We start from the raw sequence: 27,416 nt of genomic DNA, 5'->3' as shown, positions 1-27,416 counted from the left end.
TGCCAAGAGAGGGAATTCAGCTGGAGCTGCTCCTGCTTGCAGGGCTTCAAATTCCTGTACAAATCCCTGGTGGCTGAGGGAACACTGGGACACTGCCAGGGATGGGGCAACCAGGGGCTCAGCATCCTCACACCAAATAATTTCTTCTCAATATTTCCTCTACATCTCCTCTCTTTCAGCTTAAAACCCTTCCCCCTCATCCCATCCCTCCAGGCCCTTGTCCCAGGTCCCTCCCCAGCTTTCCTGGAGCCCCTTCAAGCACTGGAAGGTGCTCTGAGGTCTCCCTGGAACCTTCTCTGCTCCAGGCTGAACACCCCCAATTCCCATCCTGGCTCCAGAGCTGCTCCAGCCCTTGGATCACCTCTGAGTCCTCCTCTTCCCCAGAAACCCCTCTTTTTACTGCTGAAACACACAGTATTTCTTATAAATAAGCAGTAGAATGAGTCTGTGTGTCATTTCCTAATCACTGGGAAACCCCTGGAACCAGAGGATGCCATCAGAAGTTTTACAGCTCAGCTTTAGTCAGGACCCAGACTCCTTACTTGGTCAAAATGTGCTTTGGAATTCCACAGAATGTGTCTGGAGGAGGCCCCTGGGGTGCAGATTTTCCTCCCCGGGGGTGCTGTGCTGGCTCAGCTCTCAGCCACACACAGCCTGAGCAAAGCAAACTCAGCCCCAGCTCCCAGCCAGCCAGAGAAATCCTGGCTTTCCCAGCTGAGCAGGCAGGAAAATGCTGTCCCCTCCATGCAGGCTGCAGCTGGGGAGGTTTTTGCTCCCTCTGAGTGGAGCAGGGGGTGCAAAGCATGGGTGGATTTGCTGGGTTTGCTGTCACCTCACCAGGGATGAAGGGACAAGATGCTCCCCACAGCTGAGTGAGGATGAAATGTGGGATGGGAGGCTGTGGGGGTGGCAGAACCAGGCTGTAAATACTGCTTAAAGACAGCAATTCATTCTCCCCCTCATGCCCAGGGCTTTTCCTCCTCGTCCCTGAGGATGTGTGGGACCTGGTGCTGTCACTGCCCCACCTGGCATCAGGAGCTGGGGGGCTTTAAATGGGGGGAAATGCTCTGGGAAATTTGATTTTACAGCCAGTGAGCAAAGCTGAGTGCTGAAGGGAGCAGCAGCCTCTGGGGAGCAGCTCCAAGGGCTCTGCCCACCCCCGAGGGACCTCCCAGATCTCAGCTGGTTCTTGGAGAACAAAATCGAAACTGGGCAGTGATGGGAAGGAGCAAGGAAGAATTTTTATGCAATACCTTGATTTAAACAGGAACTGTTCTACCAAACAGAAAACCATTCACCTTCCTAAGACCTTTTCACAGCCCATCAGAGGAGGGGGCTGCTGGGTGAGCTCAGAGTGGGGCAGGAGCAGGGGTGCTGTCTGACTGACCCACAAGGATCTTGCAGCTGAAAATGTGTGGGTTGGTTGGGTTTTTTTTTAGGTTTTTTTTTTTTTTGATGGACAACCTGTCAGCTGAGAGTTTTGTTCCAGGAGAGCCCTGACTAAACATCTTTCCAAGACAAGAAGTTTATTTCCTAATATCTAAATGTGCTGTGACAATCTCTAAATCCAAATAATTTAATATCAGAATCCTGATGTAATTTCACATCAGCTGGAGTCAATGTCCAGCTGCTCTTACACCTGGTCCTGGTTGGGATTTGTTGCAAAGCAGCTGGTTCCAAGCCTGGTCCCCAAGTTGTCCCCAAGCAAGCCAAGTGCCCCCCTGATGAGCCTGTGGGTGACGTGGGGTTGGGAGGTGGCTGTGGGTACCTCCTCTGAGGTGCCCTGCAAGGCTCTTTGTTCCTTTAACCTGGTGACACCAGGCCAGGAACCACCCTTCAACCTGGGGATGAAACAAATACTAAGGATGAGGAGCTGTAAAAATGGCACTTTAGGAAAGGAGGCCGTTTCTAGAGGAATATATTGATTTTCTTTCCCTCCCTTTCCTCTGGGTAACACAAATAAAGTCTCCTGGTCATTACCTGGCTGGCAGGGGCTGCTGCTGCCTGTGATTTATGGTTCCCCTGCCTTGCCAAAGGATGCTTTAATTCTCTTTTAGTGTGAGTGGTGCTGCTCAGGAAATGCAGGAGCAGTCAGAACCTCTGCCCTGCCCCAGGAGCACGAGGGCAGCCTTGGGAAACACCAAAGGTTTGGGGTTGGGGGCTCCTTCAGCTTCCCCCCCTGGTTCTGAACCCCAACTCTGAGTTCTTCTGGGAGCAGAAGAAATGAAGTCCCAGACAGGCAAAGCTGAGCACCCCAAAGCACCACAGCACCTCACCGAGTCCTCACCCCCACACACTTTGCACCTCTTCTATTTGTTTCACCAGTATTTTATATCATATTATTGATTATCATCACATTATTTAACATTATTTATTTTTGTGGCCAAAAAAAAAAAAAAAAAAAATCAAATGTTGATGCAAACTTGAGAGCTCTGCTTGAAAATGGGGCTTTTCCAGTGACCCCCTGCCCTGGCTCTCAGCTTCCCTGAAGGCTGGAGATGTCCAGTTCTCTGGGTCTAGTTTTTTCCTCCCTTCCCAACTCTCCCTAATGTCCCGTTTGATGTATCTGTTTCTTGTGGCTGGGAACATTACGTATCCAAAAGAAATGTTTTCTTTAATTTAATAACAGGTGGCTGACAACCAAGTTCTTCAGCAAGGCTTTCATCACTGCCAGGGTGAAGCCCTCTGGACCTAGCAGTAGAAAAATATGAATTTATTTGCTTAATGAGAGACTTTGGACTGGAAGTAAAAATCCCTGCAAGGGACTTGGGCTGGGGACTTCTGGCCTGGAAGGTGACCCAGAGGAGTCAAAGCAGGCTTGGGTTTGCCTTTGAAGGCTTTGACTGATGGATTTCTCATCCTTTTTAAACAGGTTGGGGAGCAGAGGTGTGGGAAGGGGTCTGCAGCACTGCTTGAGCTGGGGTTTGGTGAGGATTTGGGAGATTTGAAGTGCAGAACCCAAAGCCACCCCTGTCCCCCAGGGACATCCCTGCCATGAGTGCAATGGCAATGAAAATCCCTGCAGGAGGGGAACAGTTCTGAGCTGTAGAGACTGATTTGAAAGATTTTTTTTTTTTCCTCTTATTAAAAAAAAAAAAAAAAAAAGGTCAAATTATAATACAGGAGATAAAACAGAGTGTTCTGGTTTTATTCACCTCCAAAAGTAATAAAGGAGTCAGAACAAAGCTCTGCCTTATTACAATGCCTCCTGCTTTGCTTTTTTTGATCCCAAGATGTAATTTATACAGTGGCAGAAATAAATACCAACCTTTCAATTGCTCCCACTGCTGCAGCACCAGCATGGATTGCAGCTCTGCTGGAAGGTGCTGGGTTTCTCATGTTTTTTTCTCTGGTTTGGTCAGTTTTGGGGTGCAATGCTAAGGTGTATTAACACATATTCCTCAGCTGTGTATGGGATAAAGCTGCACTGGAAACCCAATCCTCTGAGTGCAACGGAAGCCAAATGCTCTGCTGATGATTCTCTTACCCCAGTTTTGGTGTCCACGGGTGGAGTTGGTGGAAAAAAGGTCCTTTTCAACCCAAACCTGGCTTCTGCTAGCTCTGCAACAGCCTGGTTTTAGAGAGATGGGAAGGCAAGGTGAATTTATTCTAAATCATAGAGTCGTGGAATGGTAGGAGTTGGAAAGCACCCTAAAGTTCCAAGCCCCCTGCAGATCCTCCCACCAGATGAGGCTGCTCAGAGCCCCATCCAACCTCATGTTGCTCAAATATAAAATAATAAATAATAAATCTAAATGATGCTCAGGCTGGGTGGCTCCTAGATGTAACATTACCTAGGCAAACACAACGTGTGTTCTTCTCCAAGGCAGTCAGTGCAGCTGAGGATATTTTTGGCAAATCAGTCCTGTCCCCACACCCCTTTTTTGTCCCTTTTTGTGCCACACTTCCCAGCAGCTTCAGGACTTCCAGGCATGGGGGAAGGAGAAGACCAGCAGCATCTTGTCCAGTGGCTGGAACCAGCCTCTCCCTACTTAATCTTAATTTTTGTGCTTATTCTTGGTTACTATATGCTTATTTGTGAATATTATATGCTTATTTTTAATTTGGGATCACTTCAGCCTGGCTTATAGTGTGGCCATGTCATTGAAGGGCTTGGGATTAAAAAGAAGGAAAACTGAAAGAAGGGAGCAGGGTGAGGGAGGGATGGATAAATGGGAAAAGCTTTTAGTTGCTGCTGCTCAGGAAGTGAGATGTGCAGCTCCAGGCTGAGGGGTGATTTCTTCTTTCTCTGGGATAAAAATCCTTTCCAACCTCTCACACAACCTGGCAGCATCCAACCTGTCCCTGGAGGGGGTGGTGGCAGAGAAATCTTCTGCCCAGGCTGCAACCTTGTCCTGGAGGCACCAGGTGAGCAGGATGCTCACACAGGTTTTATTTCTGTGTTGTTTGTTTTTTTTTTAAATTAAAATCTAAGAGGACATTAAGTTCAAGTTGGGATCAAGAAGCCAAGCTGGGAGCTGTAGCACAGAGCTGTTCAGAACCAGTGAACCCAGCCCAGTTCCTCAGTATTTTGTCTTCCAAGCTAATGAGACCCTGGAGGTGAATTTTCAGCAGGATGATTGTGTCTCAGCACAATCTGAGGGGTGATTTCTTCTTTCTCTGGGATAAAAATCCTTCCCAACCTCTCACACAACCTGGCAGCATCCAACCTGTCCCTGGACGGGGTGGTGGCAGAGAAATCTTCTGCCCAGGCTGCAACCTTGTCCTGGAGGCACCAGGTGAGCAGGATGCTCACACAGGTTTTATTTCTGGGTTTTTTTTTAAATTAAAATCTAAGAGGACATTGAGCTCAAGTTGGGATCAAGAAGCCAAGCTGGGAGCTGTAGCACAGAGCTGTTCAGAACCAGTGAACCCAGCCCAGTTCCTCAGTATTTTGTTTTCCAAGCTAATGAGACCCTGGAGGTGAATTTTCAGCAGGATGGTTGTGTCTCAGCTCCTCACCCTCTCCTGTGGACTCCTGGGCCAGTTCCAGCCCCAATTGCTGAATTGTTCCCATCAAACACCAAGAAAACTGAACCCTGCCAGGGAGAGGAGCCTGAACTGGGGCTGTGCTGGTGAAACTTGTCTTGGCCTCTGAGCACTCACTGCCCTAAACCTCTCATAATTATTTGTATATTTTGCCCCTCCTGGTGGGATGTTCTCCATTGCCAACCACCCCTGGGCTCCTGGTTCTGCTCCCCTGCCCAAACCCCTCTGTTCCCCCCTTCCCTTCTCCATCAGCTGCTACAGAACAATCCTTACAAAGTGCTGGAGGCTGAGAGGTTTTTATTTGTGGTTTTTTTTTTTTTTTTTTTTTTTTTTTATTTATTTATTTTTTAATACCTTTGGTCTGGTCTCCTGCAGAAGAAACAGATCTCAGCCCACATATGGACTCCTAAGCCTTAACAATTCAATTTGTCTGGCTTCTCCCTGCTGCTCTGCATGGTGCTCAAGGACACATTTCAGAACTGGTTAAAGTTAATTCTAGGAAAAAAATAAAAAAAAAGCAAACCACCCACAACCCAAACCCATCTGCAGGCAGTGCTGCCCTTGAGGGGTCGTTTTCTCTTTAAAAGAGCTCAAGCCCATAAAGCTATTTTTCTTTCTCTAGTTAGCATCCCAGCCCTCTCCCTCCCTACCCCCTCCCTGCCCTCTGAGATGTGAGTGACAGCTTTTGAAGGATTTATTTCTGCACCTGGCAACGTGTCCAGCTTTGAGCAGCTCCTCTTGCAGGCAGCTGCTTCTCCCTGTCCATGTGTCCATGAGCTTCATGCTGATTATGGCAGGTTCATTTCTTTTTCTTTCTTTTTTTTTTCCTTTTTTTTTTCCCTTTTTTTTTTCCTTTTTTTTTTTTTTTTCTTTTTTTTTTGTTTTTTTTGTTTTTGTTGCTTGTTTTCTTGGTTGTTTGGGTTTTTTGTTTGTTTGCTTATTTATTCTGGCTTTTTTCTTTATTATGAATTTAAAGAAAAACTAAGAGGAGGGGAGGGGGGAAGGACCTGACCCACACTTTTAAAACCTAACCCAGCCCTTGCTCCTTAGAGCAACCTTAGAGTAAGGTAGGCTGCTGGCATGGTTCTTTTTTTAGTCTGTTTACTGCACTTTCTTCTCATAAAACCAGGATGGACCTTATCTCTTAAATCTTATTTGTGCAGTGCCTTGGGATGTGAGGCAGGAAAAGTGTTTTACTGAGTTTATTGTGTTTTGTTCTGGTATTTTCAGGTACCCCAGCACTAAGGCTGCACCAAGGCAGGGAAGGGGGAGGTGGAGGGGTCTGTGCCAAGGCTGGAGGTTGGGTTATGGGCTTAAAATGGAGAAGGATGGGAGAGCTGGGACTGACCCTGACTCCCTTGGGGCTCCCCAGCTTCAGGGCTTGCAAAACCTGGGGATGGTTTGGGGGATTTTCTGTCCTCTTGCCTCGTTCCCAAACTTTACATTTCATGTAATGAAAAGCTGATCCCCAAAAAAAGTGCCTCAGGTGGAGCGGAAAGAGGAGATTTGGGCAAAGATTCCCCCCATAAGGAGCTGCTGGCTGGGATGGAGAGCAGGGCTTGGCTGCAAGAGTGGAGAGAGCATCAGCTTTGTGGGGACCTCCAGGAGAGCTGGGGAGGGAATTTGGGGAGGGAGGTGTGGAGGGATGGGATGAGGGAGAAGGGCTTTAAATTGGAAAATGGAAGATATAGATGGAAAGTTAGGGAGAAATTCTTTGAGGCAGTGTTGAAGGTTGGATGGGGCTTGGAGCACCCTGGGAGGGGTCCCTGACCATGGCAGGGGGGGCACTGGATGGGTTTAAAGTCCCAGCCTAAATGATTTGGTGATTCTATGGCTCTTGATTTTCCTGTGCCACAGGCAGAAACTCTCTTTTTACAAAATTACCTTGTCCAAAAATAATGTGCTCTGATGAAGAGCTTCAGCAACTCTGCTTTGTTCTTTGACATTGGGCAAGCAGCAGCTTCCCTGGGTAGCAAATCCAGCCAATGTCCCCATGGCAATTTGGCTTCTGTTGAGTGGAGGGTTTTGTTTTAGTCATGGGGTTAAATATAAATTAGTCAGAAATAGAATTGAAGCTATTCCATTTAATTGAACAAATACTGGATTGATTTAAAGAATTTTAAAAAGGGTTTCAGAAGGCTCATCAGACTGAGCATTTTTGGCCAGAAAACCAGAAGCAATTAGTTCTTAAGGGCAGAGAGCATGAACAATTCAAATCTGAACTCAGATGTTTATTTTCCAAATAAAATACATTCAGATCAAATAAAACAGATGAAAAAATTGATCTGTGCAGGGATAGAAGAGTTTTTACCAGGGTCTGCTTCCTCTTGCTTCTCAACTGAAATGTGAATTATTCACTAAGCCCAACAGCACCATGCATAATTTTGAGCTTAATTATTGAAAGGACTCTTTTTACCTCCAAAACTCCTCAGGGGGGGTTAATATTCTTGTTTTAGGGAGGGAGCTGATGTTATTCCTCCTGCTGCTGTACAGGTGGAAACTGAGGCAGGGAGCCCACTGGAAATGAGGTTTTTTTCCTGGCTGCCTGCAGCAGGTGTTGGGGGGACGGTGGGGATCAGCTGGGACCCTGATTTGTGACCATTTAAGTGAAATCTGCAGAATAAATGGAGCTGGCTTGAGATCAGACCAGGGTGGAAAATTGGTGGGGTCACCCAGCTATTTCTCAGAACCTTCATGAAGTGTGATAAGACTTGGCCTTTGTTGTAGGACTGAATTGTGCCTTAACTGCAGCCCCGAGACCTGCTCTTAAAATAGCACGATTTGTTTTCTCCCACTTGTTCTTTTTTCAGGCTGCTAAACTGCTCCTTAGTGGCCCAAATGATTTCCACTAAAGAAATACTCATTTAATGTCACCACGCTTCAAACAGAGAGGAGGGGGGGAAACTTGGGTGAAACGAGAAGGCACAAAAAAATGGCAACCAGAAAGGAATCCTGGTTGGGAATGGTGGGGAAAAGGAAAACCCAACAGCAGGAGCAGTGTCAGCACTTGGGGTTTGGGGGGTCATTCACCAACCCATGGATAACCCCATGGAAGGTGCTGGAGCTCCAAGCCAAGCCACGGTGCTGAGGGGCAGATGCTGGGTGAGTTCCTGGGGTGTCAGAGCCTCATGGGGTCCTTATGGGGCTTCCTCCAGACCCTTGAGTGAATGAAACAACCTGAAAAAAAATTGGTTTATCTGGGCATAGCACTGAAAATCTCATTTCTCCCTTCCAGCTCCACAGACAACAGCTGCTGCTGGTTAAGGGACACAGGAGGGTTTTTTTTTTATTTTTTTTGCCAATTAAAGCAATGACAGGAAGGGATGTTAGGCTTGCTTTGGGCTTTAGGGTCTGGCAGGGGGGGTTTTTAGTTTGATGATGACACTCTGCTCTCTTTCCAGGAGCAGCCAAGTGCTCCCTGGTCCCAGAGGACTTTCCCTCAGGGTGAATCCCAGCTCCCCTTGAAGGACAGGGCAGGTGGAGGTGCAAGGAGCCACCAAGGAGGATCCCACCCATGGGGTGGAGAGTTTGCTCTTGTGTTACCCTCTATTTGCAGTTTTGACCCAAATCCCATGGGGGAGCAGTGAACCTGTCAGATCTGCAGGATTTCCAGTGAATTTTGCAGCTCTAACGAGGCTGAGATTCTTATACCCAACAGAAAACCATTATCTGGGTATTTCTGGTGTCACCTTCTGTTGGAAAATTCATTTCCATGCTCAGAGCTGCCAGAAGTCTCACTGCTTCTCCCCAGGCTAATGCCTGCACCCTCCTTGGCAGAATAAGCTCCTTCTGAGGTGTATTTAAATAATTTACATAAATATATCTCCATTTCCCATTATGTTTTCTCCATCCTGCCCTTGAACTGAGGAAGAGGTCGATGTGACTGTTCATCACTTGGAGGTTGCTGCTCTCTGGGTAGCATTTAGGACCCATTTGTGTTATTGAGTGTTCATGCTTCTCATTCTTCTTTTGGCCTGAGGAGAGAGGTCTGAGATTTTCCAAAACTAGCAAAGAATCAGTCATTTCTGCCAGCAAATGCCAGGCCAAGGGTTTTTTTTTTTGAACCTCATCCCCAAATCAGAGTTGTTCTGGTTAGACAAGACCTTTAGGAATCCAGCCACAACCCAGCTCTACCACCCCTTAACCCGTGGCTACCAAACCCACTGCTTCATGGCCAAACACTTTGCCACATACCTGGATGTAAGCCAGACTGATTTGAATAAATTCTTCTTTTTTTTTCAAGGCAAGAGGGTAGAAATGATGAGATAAATCCCATCTCTTTTTTTCTTTTCTCGAATGAGGTTCCTGAAACCTGGACCAGACCCCCCACAGCTGGGAGGTGGGGTTGATGTTGGGTGTTTAAATCCAGGTAACAGGGGGAAAGTTTGGAGTTGGATCAGATTCCTTAGTAAAGGATCTGCTGTGGCTGGGGGGAGCTCAGGGTGATGCCCCTGCTGATGGCCCAGCCCTGCCCTGGGAGGGGAAATAAATCAATTCCAACTTCCAAAACCTCAATTCCAACTTGTACCCATCCCCCTGTGCCAGGGCACTGCTGCTCCTGCCCCATGGGCTTTGTTATTAAAAATGGCTTTAACAGCCATGTTTAATAGCCATTTTAACAGCCTGTTTAATAACAGGCTTTGTTATTAAAAATGCCAATTTTAAGTTTGCTGGGGTTAATCATTTCCCCCCTCCTTGCTGTCTATCAGAAACAAAACCTTGGGTGAAGCTGCTGGTGGCATTTTGCATCCCTTTGAAAAGAAACCTCTGGCAGGGACAATGAAATCTTCCTTAGGAACTGATTGGTTTTTTTGGTTTTTTTTTCCCTCTGGAACAGGAGAATTACTGAATTTGCAGAGTTTTTATGAAGCTGTGATCCTTCAGTCCTCTGCTGCTGCTTTTTATTTGCTGCTCTTCAAAGAGTTGGGCTTTCAGATTTTAAACCTGTCAAAACATGAGTTCCTCATAGAAAAAAGAGCCTGGGAGCATCAGAGGAGTGAACCCCTCTGGTAACACGAGGCAGGAATAATTGAGAAGATAAAATAAAATAAAATAAAATGCCAGGTGGTGGATGAGTGCTTTGCTTTGCCCTGCAAGGCTGATGGCTTCTGATGAGGTCTGTGCATCTGCAGTGCTCCTGAGGGCAGTGTCTGGAGCAGAACCTGAGCCTGGGGATGTTGTTTTAAAACTCAGGTATCCTCATGTGGCCCCTGAGCCATAACCTGCCTCCTCTGTGTGGCTTTAAAAATGCTTCATTTAATCCACCCCTTCCAGCTGGGCTGGGTTCTGTGTACCCTGGGCTGGTGATGCTCCCCTGGGGGGTGAAGCTGGTCCAGGAGACACAGCCCAGGCCAGGAGCACTTTGCTGTGTTCCAGGGATAGGAGAAGCCCCCAGATGTCCAGAAGGTAAAACCATGCCCAAAGAGAACCATTGCCCACCCAGGTGAAGTTTGGGTGCCTTTTACAGAAGGTTGGGCAGTACCTGGAGACAAAATGGCTGATTTTATTTTATTTTTTTTTTTTTATCTGGGGATGTATCTAAGTCTTAACTTGGGTCAGTATGTATCTACACTTTAACATGGTCATCTTCAGACTCTCCCATCAGGGTGCTGGAGAGGCTGTGGAAGCTTTGCTGAGCTTCTGGGCTTTAAATAATTGAGGAGAAAGCCAGGGGTGAGAGGAGGTGGTAACAATCTGCCTCCGGGGTCGGGTGGGTAGGACCCAGGCAGCCTCTCTGGGACCTGAGCTTCCTGCAGCCCAATGGTGGGTGATGGGGTTTTCCTCTTGCTGGTACCTGTCAGGTCTGGGGGCTGGGCTGGGAGTGGGGAGGGGGAGATAGGGTGCAGGGCAAGGACCAGGTGGGAACTCAAAGAAGTCTCTGGGTGCAGGAATATGAAATGAGACTTCTAGGAGGATGGTAAAGGTGATTTAAAATAATTCAACTACTTATAATCTCTTCATTTTAATTTTTTTCTTTTTTTTCAAGTAATGTTTAGAGTGATTTCCTTGTGCCAATGCTCATTTCTGCTTGGGCTGTGAGCTGCCCTGACTCTTCCCTCCAGGAATGGGGAATCCCCAGGTGTTGGGGCCAGGAGAAGGTTTTGGTGCCTACAGATCAAATGCTCCATCTGTTCTTCTTCAGCACAGGTTGCTCTGGTTCTGAGCAACTGCAGCGGGGTCTGGGACACCAGGCTGGGAGTTTAGTGCTGAGAAATCAAAATGCAAGCGAGCAAAACCCCTCTCCTTACAGCAAGAGCCAAGGCAAAGGGCTCCTGTTCCCAGTTCCCAGCCATGCTTGGGCTGCTCTTCCTCTGGAGGTGTTCCCAGGGCTGTGGTGGAGTCACCATCTCTGGAGGTATTCAGGAGTCATTTGGACATAGTGCTTAAGGATATAGTTTAGTTAAGGTCCTGTCAGTGTGGGGTTTTGGTTGGAACTGATGACCTTGAAGTGCTTCTCCAGCCAAGGTGACTCTGTGTGCTTCGTCCAGCTTGGTGGTGGGCACTGGGGAAGCTCAGCTTTCAAATAAAAACCTCCTAAGTTTTGCCCAGTTTGGGTCTACCCAATTCCTCCCAGGCCTACCCTTGACTCTTTGGGCTTTCCCTTTTCCAAGGCCATGAAACCAGAGGCAGAGGTGTGGGCAGGGGAACCTTGGGCTGCTGAGATGTTCAGAGGGATGCGTGTGCCCACGTCCTTTCTCTGGGCACATCCCTGCCATCTGAAATTAACCATGTCAGCTGAATCCTTATGGATCAGCTGATAGGCTTCAGTATTTGCTTACATTAGGTGGACAGAAGGAAAGGAAAGCCTTTTTTGTGTAGTTTCAATTGCCAAGGAAACCACTCTGCTGGTCCCCCCAGCTGGTGTTTCGTGTTCTCCTGTGTGTGGCTGTTGGAGGAGAGGCTGGTGACAGGACAGAGATGCTGCCAGTCCTTGTGGGTTGTGACCAATGTCTTCATCATTTTCTACCAGTTTATCCCAGAGCCTCTGCCATCCTTCTGAAGTTCATTGGAGTCACTGGTTTTCATTTCTAAAAAGGCAGGCAGCTAAATTTATAAATATGGGTCCTGATGGAAAGCCAGGAGCTGAGTGTGTACTCAGAGTCTTTGCTGAAATAACCTTTTAACTAGCTGATTTCTTTTGATCTGTTTTAATCTGTTTTAAAGCAGGGCACTCTGAAGAATATTTAGTGCTTGAAACATTTTCCCAAATCAAAAGTATCCCAGCAAATACTGATTGGACTTACAAGTGTGACTCCTGCAGAAGCAGTTTTCTGAAACTGAACAGTTTAAAATGAGTTGTGGCACAAAACTCTAAACAAGAGCTCCAGGTAGACTGCAGGTTGCTTGAGTCTGTTATTGGACATGTGTTATTTCTATTCATCCTTAATTTAAAAAAGAAAAATGAGCTTCTGATTTTTAATTTGTGCAGGAGGCTGTAGCTCAGTGTGGCTCTGCAGCAGCACAGATAGCATCTCCACTCAGCTCAGCACTTCACACCAGCCTTTCTTATGCAGAGCTTTCTGACCACACGATTTTCTTCTGAAACAAATATTTCACCCCGGGTTATCAGGCAGGGAAATGGCATTGTGTTCAGCAAAAAGCTGCAGAGAGCACAGATTGGCCACTGCCCTCCCTCAGAGAACTGGACAATAGTGGAGTTTTGTATTGTTCATTTTTCTCTCTGACATAAGATCTCCCGTCTTTTATTTTCTCTTTTATCACCTGGACATTTTCTAATCCTTTTCTGAAGCCTGCACAATAGTGGGTTATTTTTCAGTTTAAAATGAGATATGACTAAAGCCTCCAGCCTGCCTCAAACCTCTCTGCTTTCCTTTATTTTCTCTTTTAAGTGTGTTCACCCAGTAGCCCCAGCAAGGTAATGTCCCTGTTCAGAAGCAGGAGACAAATCCCTGGCAGGGCCCTGCCTGGCCCTGGCTCCTCTCAGCATCAGGCTCCATTTCCCAAGAAGGGTCCTGCCCTTATTCCAATCTTTTTTTAAAAAAAAAAAAAGTGAATGTGATGATGGTTTAAAAGTGTGATGATGGTTTAAAGAGCTGGAAAGAAGCCCCCCACCAAGGAGGAGGGGACTTTGCCCTGGAGTGGGGATAAACTGCAGGGATGGCAGGAAACAGAAAGTGCTCCTCCTTGGCACTGGGTGGAGAAGCATGGTCACAGGGCTGGGTTTGTCATTGCCCCTCTTCTTTATTATTGGTTATTATTGCCCTGCACCAAGCTTTGGGAGCTCCACATCCTCCCTGTTGTGCTATGAAGCAGAGGTGAGATCCAGAGATGATCCCATCACCTTCCAGAGATGATCCCATCAGCCCCCAGAGATGATCCCATCACCCCCAGAGATGATCCCATCACCCCCCAGAGATGATCCCATCACCTCCCAGAGATGATCCCATCACCCCCAGAGATGATCCCATCTACCCCAGAGATGACCCCATCACCCCTCAGAGATGATCCCATCACCCCCCAGAGATGATCCCATCACCCCCAGAGATGACCCCATCACCCCTCAGAGACGATCCCATCACCCCCAGAGACGATCCCATCACCCCCCTCATTTTAAAGACAGCTGTAATGGAAGCAGGATTGGTGGGGCTGCTGAGGGAACAGGGAATTTAATTTGCTGTGCCAGTTCATCCCTGACGTTGGGAATTAATCACAGCAGCTCCACCTGGGAAGATGATGCAGAGCCCAGTCCTCTGCTGCACATTTAAGGCAACTCTTGTTCTCCAAAGAAACGTGGGTTGTTTGGGTATTTTTAATATTTTTTTTTTAATATATATCTCATAGCTACAAATTTCAATTTCATTTAATCTTTGGAAGGGGCTGGTGCCTGGCTCCCAGCAGAGTCTGGTGTGCTCCCTTCTCCTCTCCCTGCCCCTCTTGGGATAGGGAATCAGGAGGAAACACCCCATGGAAGTGGCAGTGGCAGAACAAAGATCCACCTGAAATTAATTCTCCCTGTTCCTCTGCCTCAGGATTTGGAGGGTGAAGGGAAACATAAACAGTGGCTGCACCCTTTTTGTCCCTGAGCAGGGCTGTGTTCCAGTACATTCCCTTGGAGTGTAGAGGAGGTTGTCAGGAGCTGATTTCAAGCTTTTGCTTTCCTCACAATCCAGCCCAGGGGATGTGGTTTTGGAGACTGCCTGCAGGAGGTACCACCCCATAGCTGCATCCTCCCTGACCCATCAGCTTCACCAAACCCCAGCAGGAGCTTCTTGGTGAGTCCTGGGAGCTGTGCAGAACTTCAGCTGAGAGCTAACAAAATATTTCCTGCTTCTTTTCCCTTGCCCTCTTATACCTTGGTTATATTAGCAAGCCCCCTGCTCTTCACCTTGAAAGCAGAAGGTCCCTGGTCACCCCAACCTGCCCCTGCTTTGCCTTCAGAGGGTTTTCTGCTCAGGCCATGCCATGGATGGGGCAGAGCTGGAAGCTCCTGGGGGGCTCAGGGCTTGGACTCTATCACCTTAAGGGTCTTCCCCAACCAAAATGATTCTGTGACTCCCAGAGGTCCTGGGGGAAGTGGGTGATGGGGATGCATCCCTGGGCCAGCTGGGATGTTTTTCTCTTTGGTTCTGTTCACTTCGTGTTTGCTGCTGGGGGCAGGGGACAATTTCCAAGGGACAATTTCCAATTTCCTTCCAAGTGACAGAGCACAGGACAGGTTTTCCATTACTCCTTTGCACACCAAGCTGGGTATGCATCAGGACACCTCCCCAGTGGCTCCAGCCTCTGCCCTGGGGCACCGTAGCTTGTTGGGTTTTAAATGTGTATGTACCTGCTTTCTTTTCCATTCTTTATTTATTTTAGTAACACCTGTAAAACAGCAGAAGTACCAGGGGGACTTTTCAGCCCAGCAGTTCAGGTCATTGCATTGGATTTAACTTGGAATTTGCTGCTCAGGGTGGATTTATCCTGCACAGGCAGAGGACAGGGAGGAGTGTTCCTCTGGTCACCCCACAGCCTCCTCAAAGCAATATAAAGTTAATAAAACAGACCCAAAATAAAGCTTTTTATGGAATGTTAGCTCTGGGCACTCCTTGCCATGTTACCAGCAAGGACAGTGCTAATATTTTCAGAGCCTTGAATTAGGGAGATCTTTATTAGTGTTAAAAATGCCAAAGGCAGAGCAGAAAAAGCAGGAACCATCAGGAGTCTCCCAGGACCTCCACACTCGGGAGCATCCCCTGGGACTGCCACGAGCATCAAGGGGATTGATTGCTCCCTGGGGCACTGAGACACCAAGCACTGATTCTCAAGTTCCTGCTGATACAGATTATGATCTTGCTTCCCCAGGAAGGGGGTGTAGGGAAAAAAAAAATCATTATTTTAGACAGGATCTATCTAGAGTTTACCAGATCTGCCATAGTCTGTGTCTTTACATTTGCTGTCAAGGCAAGGGGTTCATCCCAGATGTTAACAGGAACCTGGATTTTGAGGGTATTTCCATGTCACTGAAGTTAGGTGTGCAGTGGGACATATGGACCTAAAGACCCCCTGGCACCCAGGGGTTTATGGAGATTTCTGGGGCAAGGAGGTTGCTGCCTGCATGTCTGCTTTGGGGGGGCTGTGGCTGGAACAGGGGGTCCAGTCCTAACACCCCAAAGGTGAAAAAAGGCACTGAGCAGTTGGCAGAGGTGCAGGTAAGTGCTGTAAGCACAAGCCCATCCCCAAAAAACCTGAACTGAAAGAATGCCCAGGGCTTAGAGTGAGAGAGAGGAAATGCTTGGGTGACATGAGATATATTTGACCTCCCAAAAATGCCTCATTTCTGGAGCTGGGGGATAATGAGGCACTGGGAGAGCTGGGCTGAATCTCCATGGGCAGGCAACAAACTAAAAGCCATATCTGAGGTGACAGCCTCCCTTTGCTACTGAAAAAATAAGTGTCCCAAGTCCTGTGGAAGCAACAGAGCTGTCACCTTACAATTAGTTTGCTGGGTGATGCTCAGGAGGAGCTCTGTGCCCCACGTCTGCTGGGGGGGGGGGTGGGTGGGGAGGGAACCCCCTTCCCCTTCCTGCTGCACCCTTGGCTGCATCCCTGGGTGCTCCAAGCAGTGGGGACAAGGAGGAGCCAGCCCAGGCTCTGAGGGATGGGGGGACAATGACAGCTGATGGCACATCCAGGGCAGGGGGGCTCTCAGGAGGCATTTGCTGTTTCCACAGGAAGCTTTCCAGATGCCTCTTGCCAGGGACTTGGGGTGGTGGCCCAGCAGCTGCTTGCCCCTGGCCCCCCATCTCCCCTGCTGCAGCTGGGGCCATCGATCCTGCTGAGCTGGGTTAAGAGCAGGACAAAAGGGTTCTGAGGGCTTTCATCCCAAAGCATTAGGCTCAATCGATGGCAGCTCCCATTTTCCAGGAGGCTGGAGTCTTCCTGACCCCCTCCTCTCAGTCATTTAGGGGAATGAATCCCTGCAATGATGCTGGGGAGCAGGAGGAGCTGGGGTCTCCTCACCCCATGGGGCAGCAAGGCTGGAAATGAGTTCCCAGCCCCAGATCCATGGTGCTGAGCCCTGGTAGGAGTGGGAAGCAGCATCCCTGGACTGTAATGAAAATCAAAAATAGAACAGTGCTCTGAACACTCCCAGACCTTCCCTCTCCAGTGACAGAAGATCAATACTTGGCAGCCAGCTCTGCTGCACTCCAAGTTCGTGCTCTCCGTGGGTGCACTGGGACTCCCACCACCCGTGCCATGGCCACCACTGACTGATCTTGGGCAGAAAGTATAAAATTGTGCTTTTCCTCCCTGGCCCAGCTTCCTTAGACCTGGGAAAGTCACTGGGCTGAGCTGGGGGGTGCTGGAGCCAAAGTCTTGCTCATTTCCCAGGTACCTGGAGTGTCCTGAGGCCCCAGGAGGTCTTGGACATCTTCAGGAGCAGGAGCTGCTCCTCCACCTCTCCCCAGGCCCCAAATCCCAGGCATTTAATCAAATGAGCAGAGCACTCCTGCTGCCATTCCATGGGTCTGCCTGGAAGCCTGTAGCTTTTATTATAGCACAAGTTCATAACACTTTCCCTCAAGCCTGCTTTTAATTAACACATGTATTTTCATTTTCTGTCCAAGATGTGACACATCTTTGGTCTCGTTACCTGCTGGGCTCCATTTCCCAACAATGCTATATTTTATTTTATTTATTTTGTTTTGTTTTATTTATTTTATTCCCTAAGGTAATTAATTTCACACTCCCAGGTTATCCCATGGATGTGTTTCATTCGAATTCAGGGTGTTATTTCTGTACAAAAAATGGTCAGGGGGTTGCAGTTGGAAAGCAGGCAATGTCAGAGCCAGCACCTGGGGTGTGCAGGGAGCAGGAATGCTGAGGATGAGCCATGGTTCCCTCTCCTCTAATGTGGCACAGGAACACCTGGGAGGCTTCTCCCCCAGAATTAAGGAGTATTTGCTGATGGGATCAATATTGGTACCACCCTCCCCTGTTAGGGAGCTGTCAGGGAGGTCAGGGGCAGGGATCCCTCCAGCTGAGCTCTCTGAGCTCCTCCAGCCCAAACCACCAGCTCTGAATTGGGCACAGGGAAGGGGAGGTTTTAACCATGTAGGGGGTTTAGGGAAAATTTGCATGGATTTGGGAAGCACTGAACAGACAATTGGATTTGAAACCTCTCCCCCAGTCTCAGCCAGCAGTGTTCTGCAGGGGAGGCAGTAAAGAAAACAGCTTTTTGTTTTCTTCCTCCACCTCCTGGAACTGCTGGGTGTAAATCAGCTTCTTTTCTTTGCCTGATAAACTTGAAGGAGCTTCTCTACATAATCAATATTTAAAGCATGATTGGCACTTCCCATTCCTTCAGCTGTACCCAAAAATTACCTTAACCAGCTGGAAAACTGGTATTGGAGGAGCAGCTCCAGCTTCTTGGGAGTGCAGATGGACCCTCTAGGGAATATATTCTCAAGTTTAGAGTAAGATTTTAAATGAAAAAAAATGATATGTTTCCCCCATAAATTATTCACAGCCTAGTAGCTCTGATTTTCAAGATTTTCCTACAAACCATCAAAATTGCTCTGTTTCATCTTATCTCTGGATAGAACTGATCTCCAGAAGAACTCCTGCCCCACTGGGTTATCCTGGCCATGTGCATTCTGCATCCTTGGTTCCATTTCTCTGTCCAGGACCGGATGCTTTTCTTTCATGTGAGTTTCTTCCTTTGGGAGCTTCTCTGGGTGCCTGATGACTTCTGCTGCTCCTCCTCCCATTTCCCAACCTGCTGGTGGGATCTGAGCAGGCTTTACATGCCAGCTTCATTAGCCAGGAACAAAGCAGAGCAGGGACACTGAGAATTCATGGTTTATCCCATGGTATGGGGACAAATCACAAAACAGAACTGAGGTTTTCTGTGGGTGCACATTTATTTTCTACTGTAATATCAGCCCTAACTCAGCTCTAGGCTCCATGCCTGTAGGTGAACCCCTGTGCTCATCACTTTAGCTCCCAGCGCTGAGGACGAACTTGGACCTTGTCCTCCTGTGAGGGCACAGACATCCCTTCTGCTCCTAAATCCCTGCTGAGTTATCCCTTCCTCTAAGCAGCCTGCTCCTTTCTTCCAAGCCCACCTGAGATGTCAGCTCCCATGGGCTGCTTTGGGTCCTTCTGGCTGCATTTGCTGTGACTGACGGGAAGTGAAAGTGCCTAAAATTAAAGAAATAAAAAAGAATTTGCCCTGAGGAGGTGGCAGCAATGAAAAGAGGAGAGAGGGTGTTGCATGCCACCCCCAGGGCAGCAGCTCCTCTGCTCTCACAAGGTGCCAGCAGCACCTTCTCCTTCATCTCTCCTGCACCCCAGTGCCATGGTGCTCCCCATCCTCTGGTGCCCACACAGCTGCCATGGCTCTGATGGGCCATGATGCTCCTCCAGCCTGGCTCCCTGGAGACACGTCCAAAATAGAAGCAAGTGGGGGGAAAAAAAGAAAAAATCCTAACCTGATTACGATAGAATGAAGGACATAAAAGTGATCTATTGCTTTGTGTATTTTTCATATCATGTGTTCAGGACATTGTTTTTCCATGTGCTAAAAATATGGTCTCTAACTGCAGAATAGGTCCCGAGCTGCTGGAGGCCACATTGATGGATATGGTTAGTCCTGAAGAGCTCAGCCTGCCTTGGGGTTCTTTCTTCAGCACTTGTGGCTGGTCCCCAGCGTGAAAAAAAAGACCAAATATTGGCATTAAAAAGATGAAGGCATCCTGTGAAGAGCAGCAGCCTGCACATGTTGCAGGGAGGGTGAGTGGTGTGGTCACCAGTGCCACTTGTAGCTTCAGGGAGGGAGGGAAGGGAAAAGATGGTGCTGATAACATTTTGCATTTGAGCAAGAGAAAACCAAAGCTTTTAAGGATTGCCAGGAAGGTGACCATGAGCCAGCAGTGTGCCCAGGTAGCCAAGAAGGCCAATGGCATCCTGGGCTGGCTCAGGAACAGCGTGGCCAGCAGGTCCAGGGAAGGGATTCTGCCCCTGTGCTCAGCCCTGGGGAGGCCACAGCTTGAGTCCTGTGTCCAGTTCTGGGCCCCTCAGCTCAGGAAGGAGATTGAGGTGCTGGAGCAGGTCCAAAGGAGGCAACTGGGCTGGGGAAGGGATCCAGCACAGATCCTATGAGGAGAGGCTGAGGGAGCTGGGGGTGTTGAGGCTGGAGAAGAGGAGGCTCAGGGGAGACCTCATCACTCTCTCCAACTCCCTGAAAGGAGGTTGGAGCCAGGGGGGGGTTGGGCTCTTTTCCCAGGCAACTCTCAGCAAGACAAGAGGGCACAAGAGGTCTCAAGTTGTGCCAGGGGAGGTTTAGGTTGGACATGAGAAAGAATTTCTTTCTGGAGAGGGTGATCAGGCATTGGAATGGGCTGCCCAGGGAAGGGGTGGATTCTCCATCCCTGGAGATATTTCAAAAGAGCCTGGATGTGGCACTCAGTGCCATGGGCTGGGAACCACGGGGGGAGTGGAGCAAGGGTTGGACTTGATGAGCTCTGAGGTCCCTTCCAACCCAGCCAATTCTATGGTTCTATGATAAGGCCAACAGGTGCTTTTAACAGCTTTAAAAAGAGCTTCTGCAACTCAACCAGCCAACCCCTGTGTTTGGGCTGAAGCCCTTGGCTGTCACCACCTCCCCTGTGCCTTCCCTACCCACCTGCCAGCCCATGTCCCTACCTTCCCTCTGAACATTCATTTTTTGGAAACCTGACTCATTCCTCAGCCTTGACAGGCTTCCACAGACCAACCTCCCACTTTCTAAATAGGAATAAATTTTTCCTTTGGGTTGAGTTTGAGTTTGTGACCATTCCTGGTGCTTTCCCCTGGTGACCATTCATCTGCTGCTCTCAGTGGATCCATCCTCAGGGGGCTGGAGGAGAGGAGGAGCTGCTAATGGCTCACTCATTAACAGTGATTAATAGGGGGCAGCTAGGGATGGTATGAAGATGGTTTAGGAACCTGGTTGCCAGGAAGGGTTCCCTGCTCCAGCCTGAGATGAGCTCCCTGGGCTGCACCAGCAGGCATCGCTCCGGGGCTGCTCTGGGGGAGAAAAAGGAAGAAAATCATCAAGCTGTGCCTGTCCCCCAGGGCGAAGTTTGGTTTTTTCTGGCTGCCAGTCAGCAGGAGGATCTTGTCTTTCTTACTAAAGCCAAACTGCTTTAGAAATCGATCTGAATTTTGCCTGAATATGCAAGAGGAATAAAGCCCTGCACCTGCATCTATCCCTGCTGCTGAAGTGCCCCTTCCCTTCCTGCTTCAGGCACCTTTGGATTAGCACTCCCAAAAAGATGTGGGTGAGTGTGCAATTAAAATTGTAAAGGCACCTGGACAAATTCAGCCAGAGTACACTCACAGGGTTATCCAGAAGTAGTTGCAGGTGCCGGGATTATTTTAATACTTGAAATATTAATTCAAATGCAAATATTAATATTTGAAACCACAAACAAACCACTTCAGAGAGTGTTTGAGAAGCAACTGTGATGCCTTTTGATTTTTGCCCTGGAGGATTAGCAGACATTTGGGGCTGAAAGTGTGAAATGGCCCCAAACTGCCTTCCTGGCAAGCTGGGAGAAAAGACAAGCCCAGCAGAGAACTCAGGTGCCACTGGGCAAGCAGGTGAGTGATGCTGGGGATGAGGTTGCTGGCTGTTCCTGCCCATAAGGAATTCCCATAAGGAATTCTGCCTCCCATGTTTTGCACACTGGAAGCCAAGGCTGAGCAGGAGGGCCCAGATGTGGCTCTGAAGCTCTGCTGCATGGGCACTGCTGGTTTAATTCAAGGCAAGGATTACCACGATGTCACTTTGGAGCCAGGAATTAGGGATGCAGACAGCCTGAGGTGAGGCTGCCCCAGCCTTGACTCCAGGAGAGTGAGATTGGTGCTTTTGGGTTTTTTTAAAGAATTGCAAACAGTGCCACATTGGAGATTTGCTGCAGTTGGAGCTGTATGGATTTTTTGGGCACCATTCCTACCCCTGGAAGACTTTCCCCTGGAAGATCTCACACCTGGCAGCAGCAGCTGAGAGCTGGTGAGGACTGACAGGTCACTCTCGTGGTCTTCTGCTCCCCTGGGGATTCCATGGATGGAAACATTATGGAGAAAGAGGAATGCACATCAATGAAAGGCCCCTCTAGTTTTGGTGAAAATTGAACATGTTCTACCATTTATGATGAATAAACAAGGGACATGTGTGAAGAAACAGGTCAGATGTTTGTACTGCCTTCAAGCCAAGTGGGAGATGGTGGAGCCCCCCCTTGGGTACCTGCACTGCTTTCACTCCATCACACCCACTTCCTGACACCTCAGCCCTGCAGCAAGGAAGATTTTTGTCTTCAGGATGCTGGAGGAGCTGACAGGGCTTTGACACCACAGCCTGGGGCTCTCCTTGCAGCTCTCCATGTGCTTTTCAAAACCCATCCCTGGAATGATGTGTGCAGTGATCTGGGAAAGCCACTTTCACCCCCAGGTTCCTGCCCCTCCAGCACACAGGTGGTGGCTCTACAGGTGTGTCTAAGAGGGATGGGGAGATGTCCTGGGCAGGAAAACCTGGATTTGTAAAGCAGGGAGAGGTATCTGCAGTGCCCAGGGGTCGGGTAGGAGGAACCTGCTGGGGCATCACTCTTAATGCCAGCAATCCCCTCCATCCCTGCCCTGCAATGCAGGGGTGAGGTGGCTGCTGGAGCTCCTGCTGGTCCTGAGTGGTGCTTCTTCCCTGGGCTGTCATCCTCCTGCCCATAAATATCATATTACCCTCCTGATCATAAATATCCCACGTCCCCTCTTATTCTCTCTCCTGAGTCCCAAATCCCCATGGTACACAGGGAGAGGGGCCTAAGGAAAGCTGAGGGACTGGAAGTGTGCAAGCATCTCTGCATCAGTGAGTAGGAAAAACCCTTTTCCCAACCTTTGCCTGCCTAAACCAATGTGCCTTGGTAGGGATTAAAGAGGCACCAGCACTTTATTAGGGGAGGGGCTCTCACCTCGTAAAGCAAGAGGCAGCAGGCAATGAATGTTTGTGGGCAGAGCCTGAAAATTGTGCAGTTTTATAGCAGAAGCAGGAGGCTGCTGTGCCTCTGATTTATGGCACTGGACAAAGCTGTGGCTTCTGGCAAAGGCTGATCAAAAGGTGTTATTCTTCAAGTGGTCTCTATAATTAATGAAGCATGCCTAATGAATCTCACTCTCAAAAAATATTTAAAAACATGCAGTGAGCTCCTGGCAAGTCAGAGGACAGGAGAGTGATTGTGTTATCTGCAATACCATTAAAAAGTTGGAAATGCTTTGTAAGACTGAATCATCAATATTAGGAGTTTTCCCTCTTATTGTATTGCCTTAAAATTCTGCTTCATCTATGATGTTCCTTACAGCATGAAGGGGGAAAGAGAGGAGGGGAGCCTTGACTGAATTTCTCACCACTGTTGCTGATGGGAGCTGGGTCAGTAATATTTATTTTGATGCAAAGTCCATGGCACATTCGTTTCCCAGAGAACAGGCAGATCTGTTCTTTGTCTTTCCCTTAAATATATCTGTAAATGAGCCAGCCCAGGGCTGGGACTTCTGCTCCTCTTAGGGAATTTATCCCCCCCAGGCAGCAGACACTCTGCTTTGCCTCGTTTTCTACCAAAAGTTTATCAGCTGTGAAGGGACTATCTCAGCCTCCAGCTTTATTCCACCCTTTTCCAGCTCAGGTGCTTTTCCTAAACGCTGAATTTCACCGTGTCTGTCAGAATGGAAACTTCTGATAACATCTCCTAAGGCCAACAGAAACGATTTGATGGCCTGACCATTTTCACACCAGCTCAAGGATAAACTGAGGGAAAACTGAGCCAGCCTTGAAGTCTGCCCAGGAAAACTTGTTCGTTCTCATCAGCATCAAGCCGGTTGGCAGCTAAGAGTCTGACTGCAGGACTTGGGCTCTCAGGAGAGATATTTTCTCACATCAGGTTGTTCCAGCCTTTCCCCCCCCCCTCCCATCCTGCCGCTGTGGTCCCCAGCAAGTGTTTATGCCGGTTCCACTCCTCCAAATGTAATATATTGATTGATTGATGGCTCCCAGCCCGTCCAGGCCCCCGGCGATGTGATAAATCGCTACTCAGACTGCTGACAGATGCTCTGCTCTCCCCGTAAGGGAAACGGGTGAAGCACAACAAGCGAAAATCCTGGGCAAGCACAGATTTCTCCCTCTCTTTGGGGATCACCTGTTGGCGAGGCTTCCAAGCGGGCTAAGAAAAAGTCGGGGTTGTGGTTTTCTAGAGTCAAACCCGAGGGGAGAGAGGTATAAACGGGGTGAGCGGGGTTATTTCCCTGGGCAAAGCCGGATTCCCGGGGGGAAGCGGGGTCACTTCCTGTCCCCTGAGCGCATCCCAGGGGATGCAGGAGCTCCCTGCACAGGGAGCCAGGGACCGCGGTCACCCAGCCCTGTGCAACCGGGGGTGGCGGGGGGATGCTCGAAAAGCAGTCTAAAAAGGCAAGTTTTAGCACATCTAGGAGGCAAAAACCTGCAAGGATGGGCGAAGGGGCGGCTCCTTCAGCCCGAACGCGGCGGATCCGTGGCGGGGAAGCCCGGCTGTCTCCCCGCTCCCCTCCCAGCTCCCTTCCGCGGCACCCCGGGACTGGAAGGGGGAGTCATTTGTGACCGCGAAAAGAAATAAGAAGCCCCAGACCTGTTGCCATCAGACCACGTTTTTACTTCGGCAGCCCGCGGGTCGGGACGGGCGGCTGGCGGGGGCTGGGGGACCACACAACGCCGGACACCCCCGCGGGTCTCGCCAGGGGATCTCGGGGTTCGTTCGTTGTTGTTTTTAAGGAGAGAAAATTAAAAAAAAAAAAAAAAAAAAAAAAAGCCCAGTCTGTCCCGAGGAGGAAGGCTCTGTGGTGCGGGGGGGCGGCGGGGCCGTCGGGGCGGTCAGTAGGGTCCCACCACCACCGCTTCCACCTCCTTGGAGGGTCTGCGCTCCTTCACCAGAAAGTTAATCATCCCTTCGGACTTGATGAGAAGGTTGCAGCCCAAGAAGAAGATGCCGAAAACGACGGTGAGAGCCAGGACGCACATGACGGCGATCTGCACCACCCGCATGATGTACAGGTTCCGCTCGTCTCCCGCAGCCTCCCCGCCGTCGGTCACCGCCGAAGCCGGGGTACAACACCTCAGGGCCCTCTCCAGCTCCAGGGCACCCGCCAGCAGCCCCTCCGCTGTCCCCGCTGTCCCGTCGCCCGATGCCACCTCCGAGCCGTTCATCCCGCCCGGCCGCCCCGCAGCCGCCGCCGCCGCCGCCGCATGCAGGCGGGGGCCGTGCCGGAGCCCTCTCCCCACAGCCGCTCCGCGATGCTGCGCCGCGATGCTGCTCCGCGACGGCGGAGGATCCGCGCTCTCCCCTCTCCCCCCTCCTTTCCCCCCTTTTCCTTTCCCCTCCCCTCCCTTCCACCACCTCCCTACCCCCGCTCCGCTCCGCCCCGCAGGGAAAAGGGGAAGAAGGGTGGGGGGAGAGGGTATGAGGGCGGTGCTGGGGATTGGGGTGGGGTTGGGAGTGGGGAAGGGGCTTTAGGGAGGGGAGGTGAAGGAGGAAGGAGGGGGGGGCTTGGGAGAGAAGGTTTGGGGAGCAGGTTATGGACAAAAGGGGTTTGGGGAGTAAGACTGGGGGGGCCAGGTTATGGAGAAAGGAAGTGTGGAGGCTTGGAAGAGAAGGTTTGGGAGAGCAGGTTATGGAGTAAGGAGGCTTGGGGGATCGAGTCTGGGGAGGAAGCTTGGGCAAGGAGGGTTCTGTGGGGTGTGTGGAAGGGCAGGTGGTGGAAAAGTTCAGGTGAGGGCCCAGCCCTGGTGCTGCTGGTGGGACCCCTGTCCCCTCCTGCGGTTCGGAGGATAAATGGAGGGTGGCAGCAGCTCCCGACAGCCGGTGCCATGGTTTGGGTGTGATTCTTGTCCGTGCCTCCCTCCAGTGAGACGATGACTGGGGAGATTTCCGAGCGGAGGATGTGGCTGCTGCCGGCTTTAACCCTGCCCTCTCTTTGCAGGAATGAACTCTCCACCGAAGCAAAAACCCGGAGGAATCTGTGGCTGGGGTCTGCCGGGGGCTGTGGGCAAATGCTGCCACACCAGGGTGGGTGCCACAGCTGCCACTGTCCAGGGGAGGTCGAGGCCAGGCACGGGGAAATGATGTTTTAGGGAACCCTTACAGCTCTTTCATCTCGGCGTGGTGGCTGCTTTGTTAACTGCTTACCAGACATCACCCAGAGCCCAGGTGTAGCCTGTTGCTCACATCCCGGTCTCCATGCACCCCGTTCCCCTGGCGTGGGGCTCTGGGGGTGACAGTCCCCAGGCAGGGTCCCCTCTCTGCAGAGCCCAGCGTGGTTGGTGAGGTCTGCCCGGAGCAGCCCACCTGGGAGGCCGAGCTGGGTGAGCTCTGCTGCCTTATCAGATGGGACACGACGGGAACATTTTGTTTTTACTGTTGGAGGAAGAAGATAGTATTAATTCTAATTAGCGAGGGGAGTGCTGGCAGTTACTTTAGCCAGGGGAAAATGCTGGAAGGGATGTTAAAACTCCACATGACTCTTGTTAGCAGCCTTTCTCCTCGACCTTTCTCGACCTCTGCCTTTCTCGACCAGAGCAGGAGGCATGTGGGGCGGGGGTCTGGCCCCTCGCCCTCCTCTCCGTGTACCAGCTCTTGGCATCCCTCAGCAGCAGTCAGGAAAAGGGTTCACATCCCCAAGTTATGTCGGGAAAACGCTGTGTATGCTTTGTGCCCTCAAAAGCTGGTGGCTGAGGGCCAGGAGAGCTGGAGCCCACCTGTGCCCTCCTAGCAAGTTTCCCGCGGGCGAAATCATTTGCGAATCCTGAACTTAAAGTTCTGTGGAAATGCTTCCTAAATGTTCCTTTCAGCAGTACCCGGAGGCAGCAGCACCAGCCCGGTGCTGGGAGACCTGGGCATCCCAGCGGATGCAAAGAAAAGGAGAAAAGGGGGAGAAAAAGATCCCCGTTCACGTACGCGGCACCTTTAAACACTGAGATTGCATCTTTATCTGTTTTCTGCAAGAAGGAAAGGACACAGAGAGTGAGCCTTGGTGTGAGCAGGCAGAACTGGATGTTGCCACCCTTCCCCAGTGAGATTTAACAGCAGGGCGAGGCAAGATGTGCAGCTCAGCCTCTGAAAGGTCTTCTCGTGGTTTTAGTTGTGTTCATCCTTACGATTTGCAGCCTGCAATTGGATTAGCATCGAAGAATGAAGAGGGTTTCATCTTGCCCAGTGAGAAGCGTTACTAAAAGCTCTGGGGCTGCGGGTTTCAGACAGAGCAGTGCCAGGGGGTGCGGAGCACTCGCACGCAGAGGCTCAGGGAGGGAATCGCTCTGCTCCCCTCCTCCAGCTCTGGAGAGAATTGGAGGCAGCGAGGCACCAAGGAATGGCGCTGTAAAGGCTATTTTGTAGAGCTATGGGATGGAAAATCTTGTTCTTATTTACAGTGGTTTTGTGTGGAGAACACATCTAGGAAAGGAGAGGGAGAAATCCATAACTCGTTTTGTCAGTGCTGGGCACAAAGCGTTGAGCCCGGTCCTGACTGGGGGGAATGGGGGCTTCAGGAGGCCGGGGGGGTTCTGGGTGGCATCCGGGAGAAACCAGTCCCCGGGCAGTGCTTCTGCCATCCTCCTCCTCCCTGCTCCCCTCTGGAGCCATCACAGCTCCTCTGAGCTGGGGGAGGAGCAGGGCTGGAGGAGGGGGGCTAGGGCACCCCCAGCTCACCTGTGGGACAGCCCCTGGCTTGTGGGGATTCGGGCTGAGGGTGGGGATGGAGAGAGGCGATGGGGGGGGATCGGATGGGGTGAAGGAGGATAGAAATGTGTATGGGACGGGTTGGAAACGGGATAGGATGGAATGCAAATGGATGGGATGGGGAATAGGGGTGTGTGCTTTGGATCCATTGGGTAGGACACCTGTCCTCCAGGGCTCTGGGCTGGT

The 27,416-nt window shown here is 50.1% G+C and overlaps 1 protein-coding gene across 1 annotated transcript; it reads right to left on the bottom strand.

Moving 5' to 3' along the window:
• Window positions 1-24,131: 24,131 nt before the first annotated feature.
• RPRM (reprimo, TP53 dependent G2 arrest mediator homolog) lies at window positions 24,132-24,856 on the bottom strand. The gene has a single exon (XM_071746223.1). The coding sequence runs from the start codon at window positions 24,701-24,703 to the stop codon at window positions 24,371-24,373; it is 333 nt and encodes a 110-aa protein (XP_071602324.1). The 5' UTR covers window positions 24,704-24,856; the 3' UTR covers window positions 24,132-24,370.
• Window positions 24,857-27,416: the final 2,560 nt, after the last annotated feature.

Source organism: Heliangelus exortis, chromosome 6 (genome assembly GCF_036169615.1).
Source record: "Heliangelus exortis chromosome 6, bHelExo1.hap1, whole genome shotgun sequence".
In the NCBI taxonomy this organism is placed as follows: Eukaryota; Metazoa; Chordata; class Aves; order Apodiformes; family Trochilidae; genus Heliangelus; species Heliangelus exortis.
The sequence above is the reverse complement of the archived record's forward strand: the minus strand, read 5'-3'. Positions and strand labels throughout refer to the sequence as shown.

Bases quoted from the DNA above. Each gene is read 5' to 3' on its own strand.
- RPRM (XM_071746223.1), bottom strand. From the start codon at position 24,703: ATGAACGGCTCGGAGGTGGCATCGGGCGACGGGACAGCGGGGACAGCG.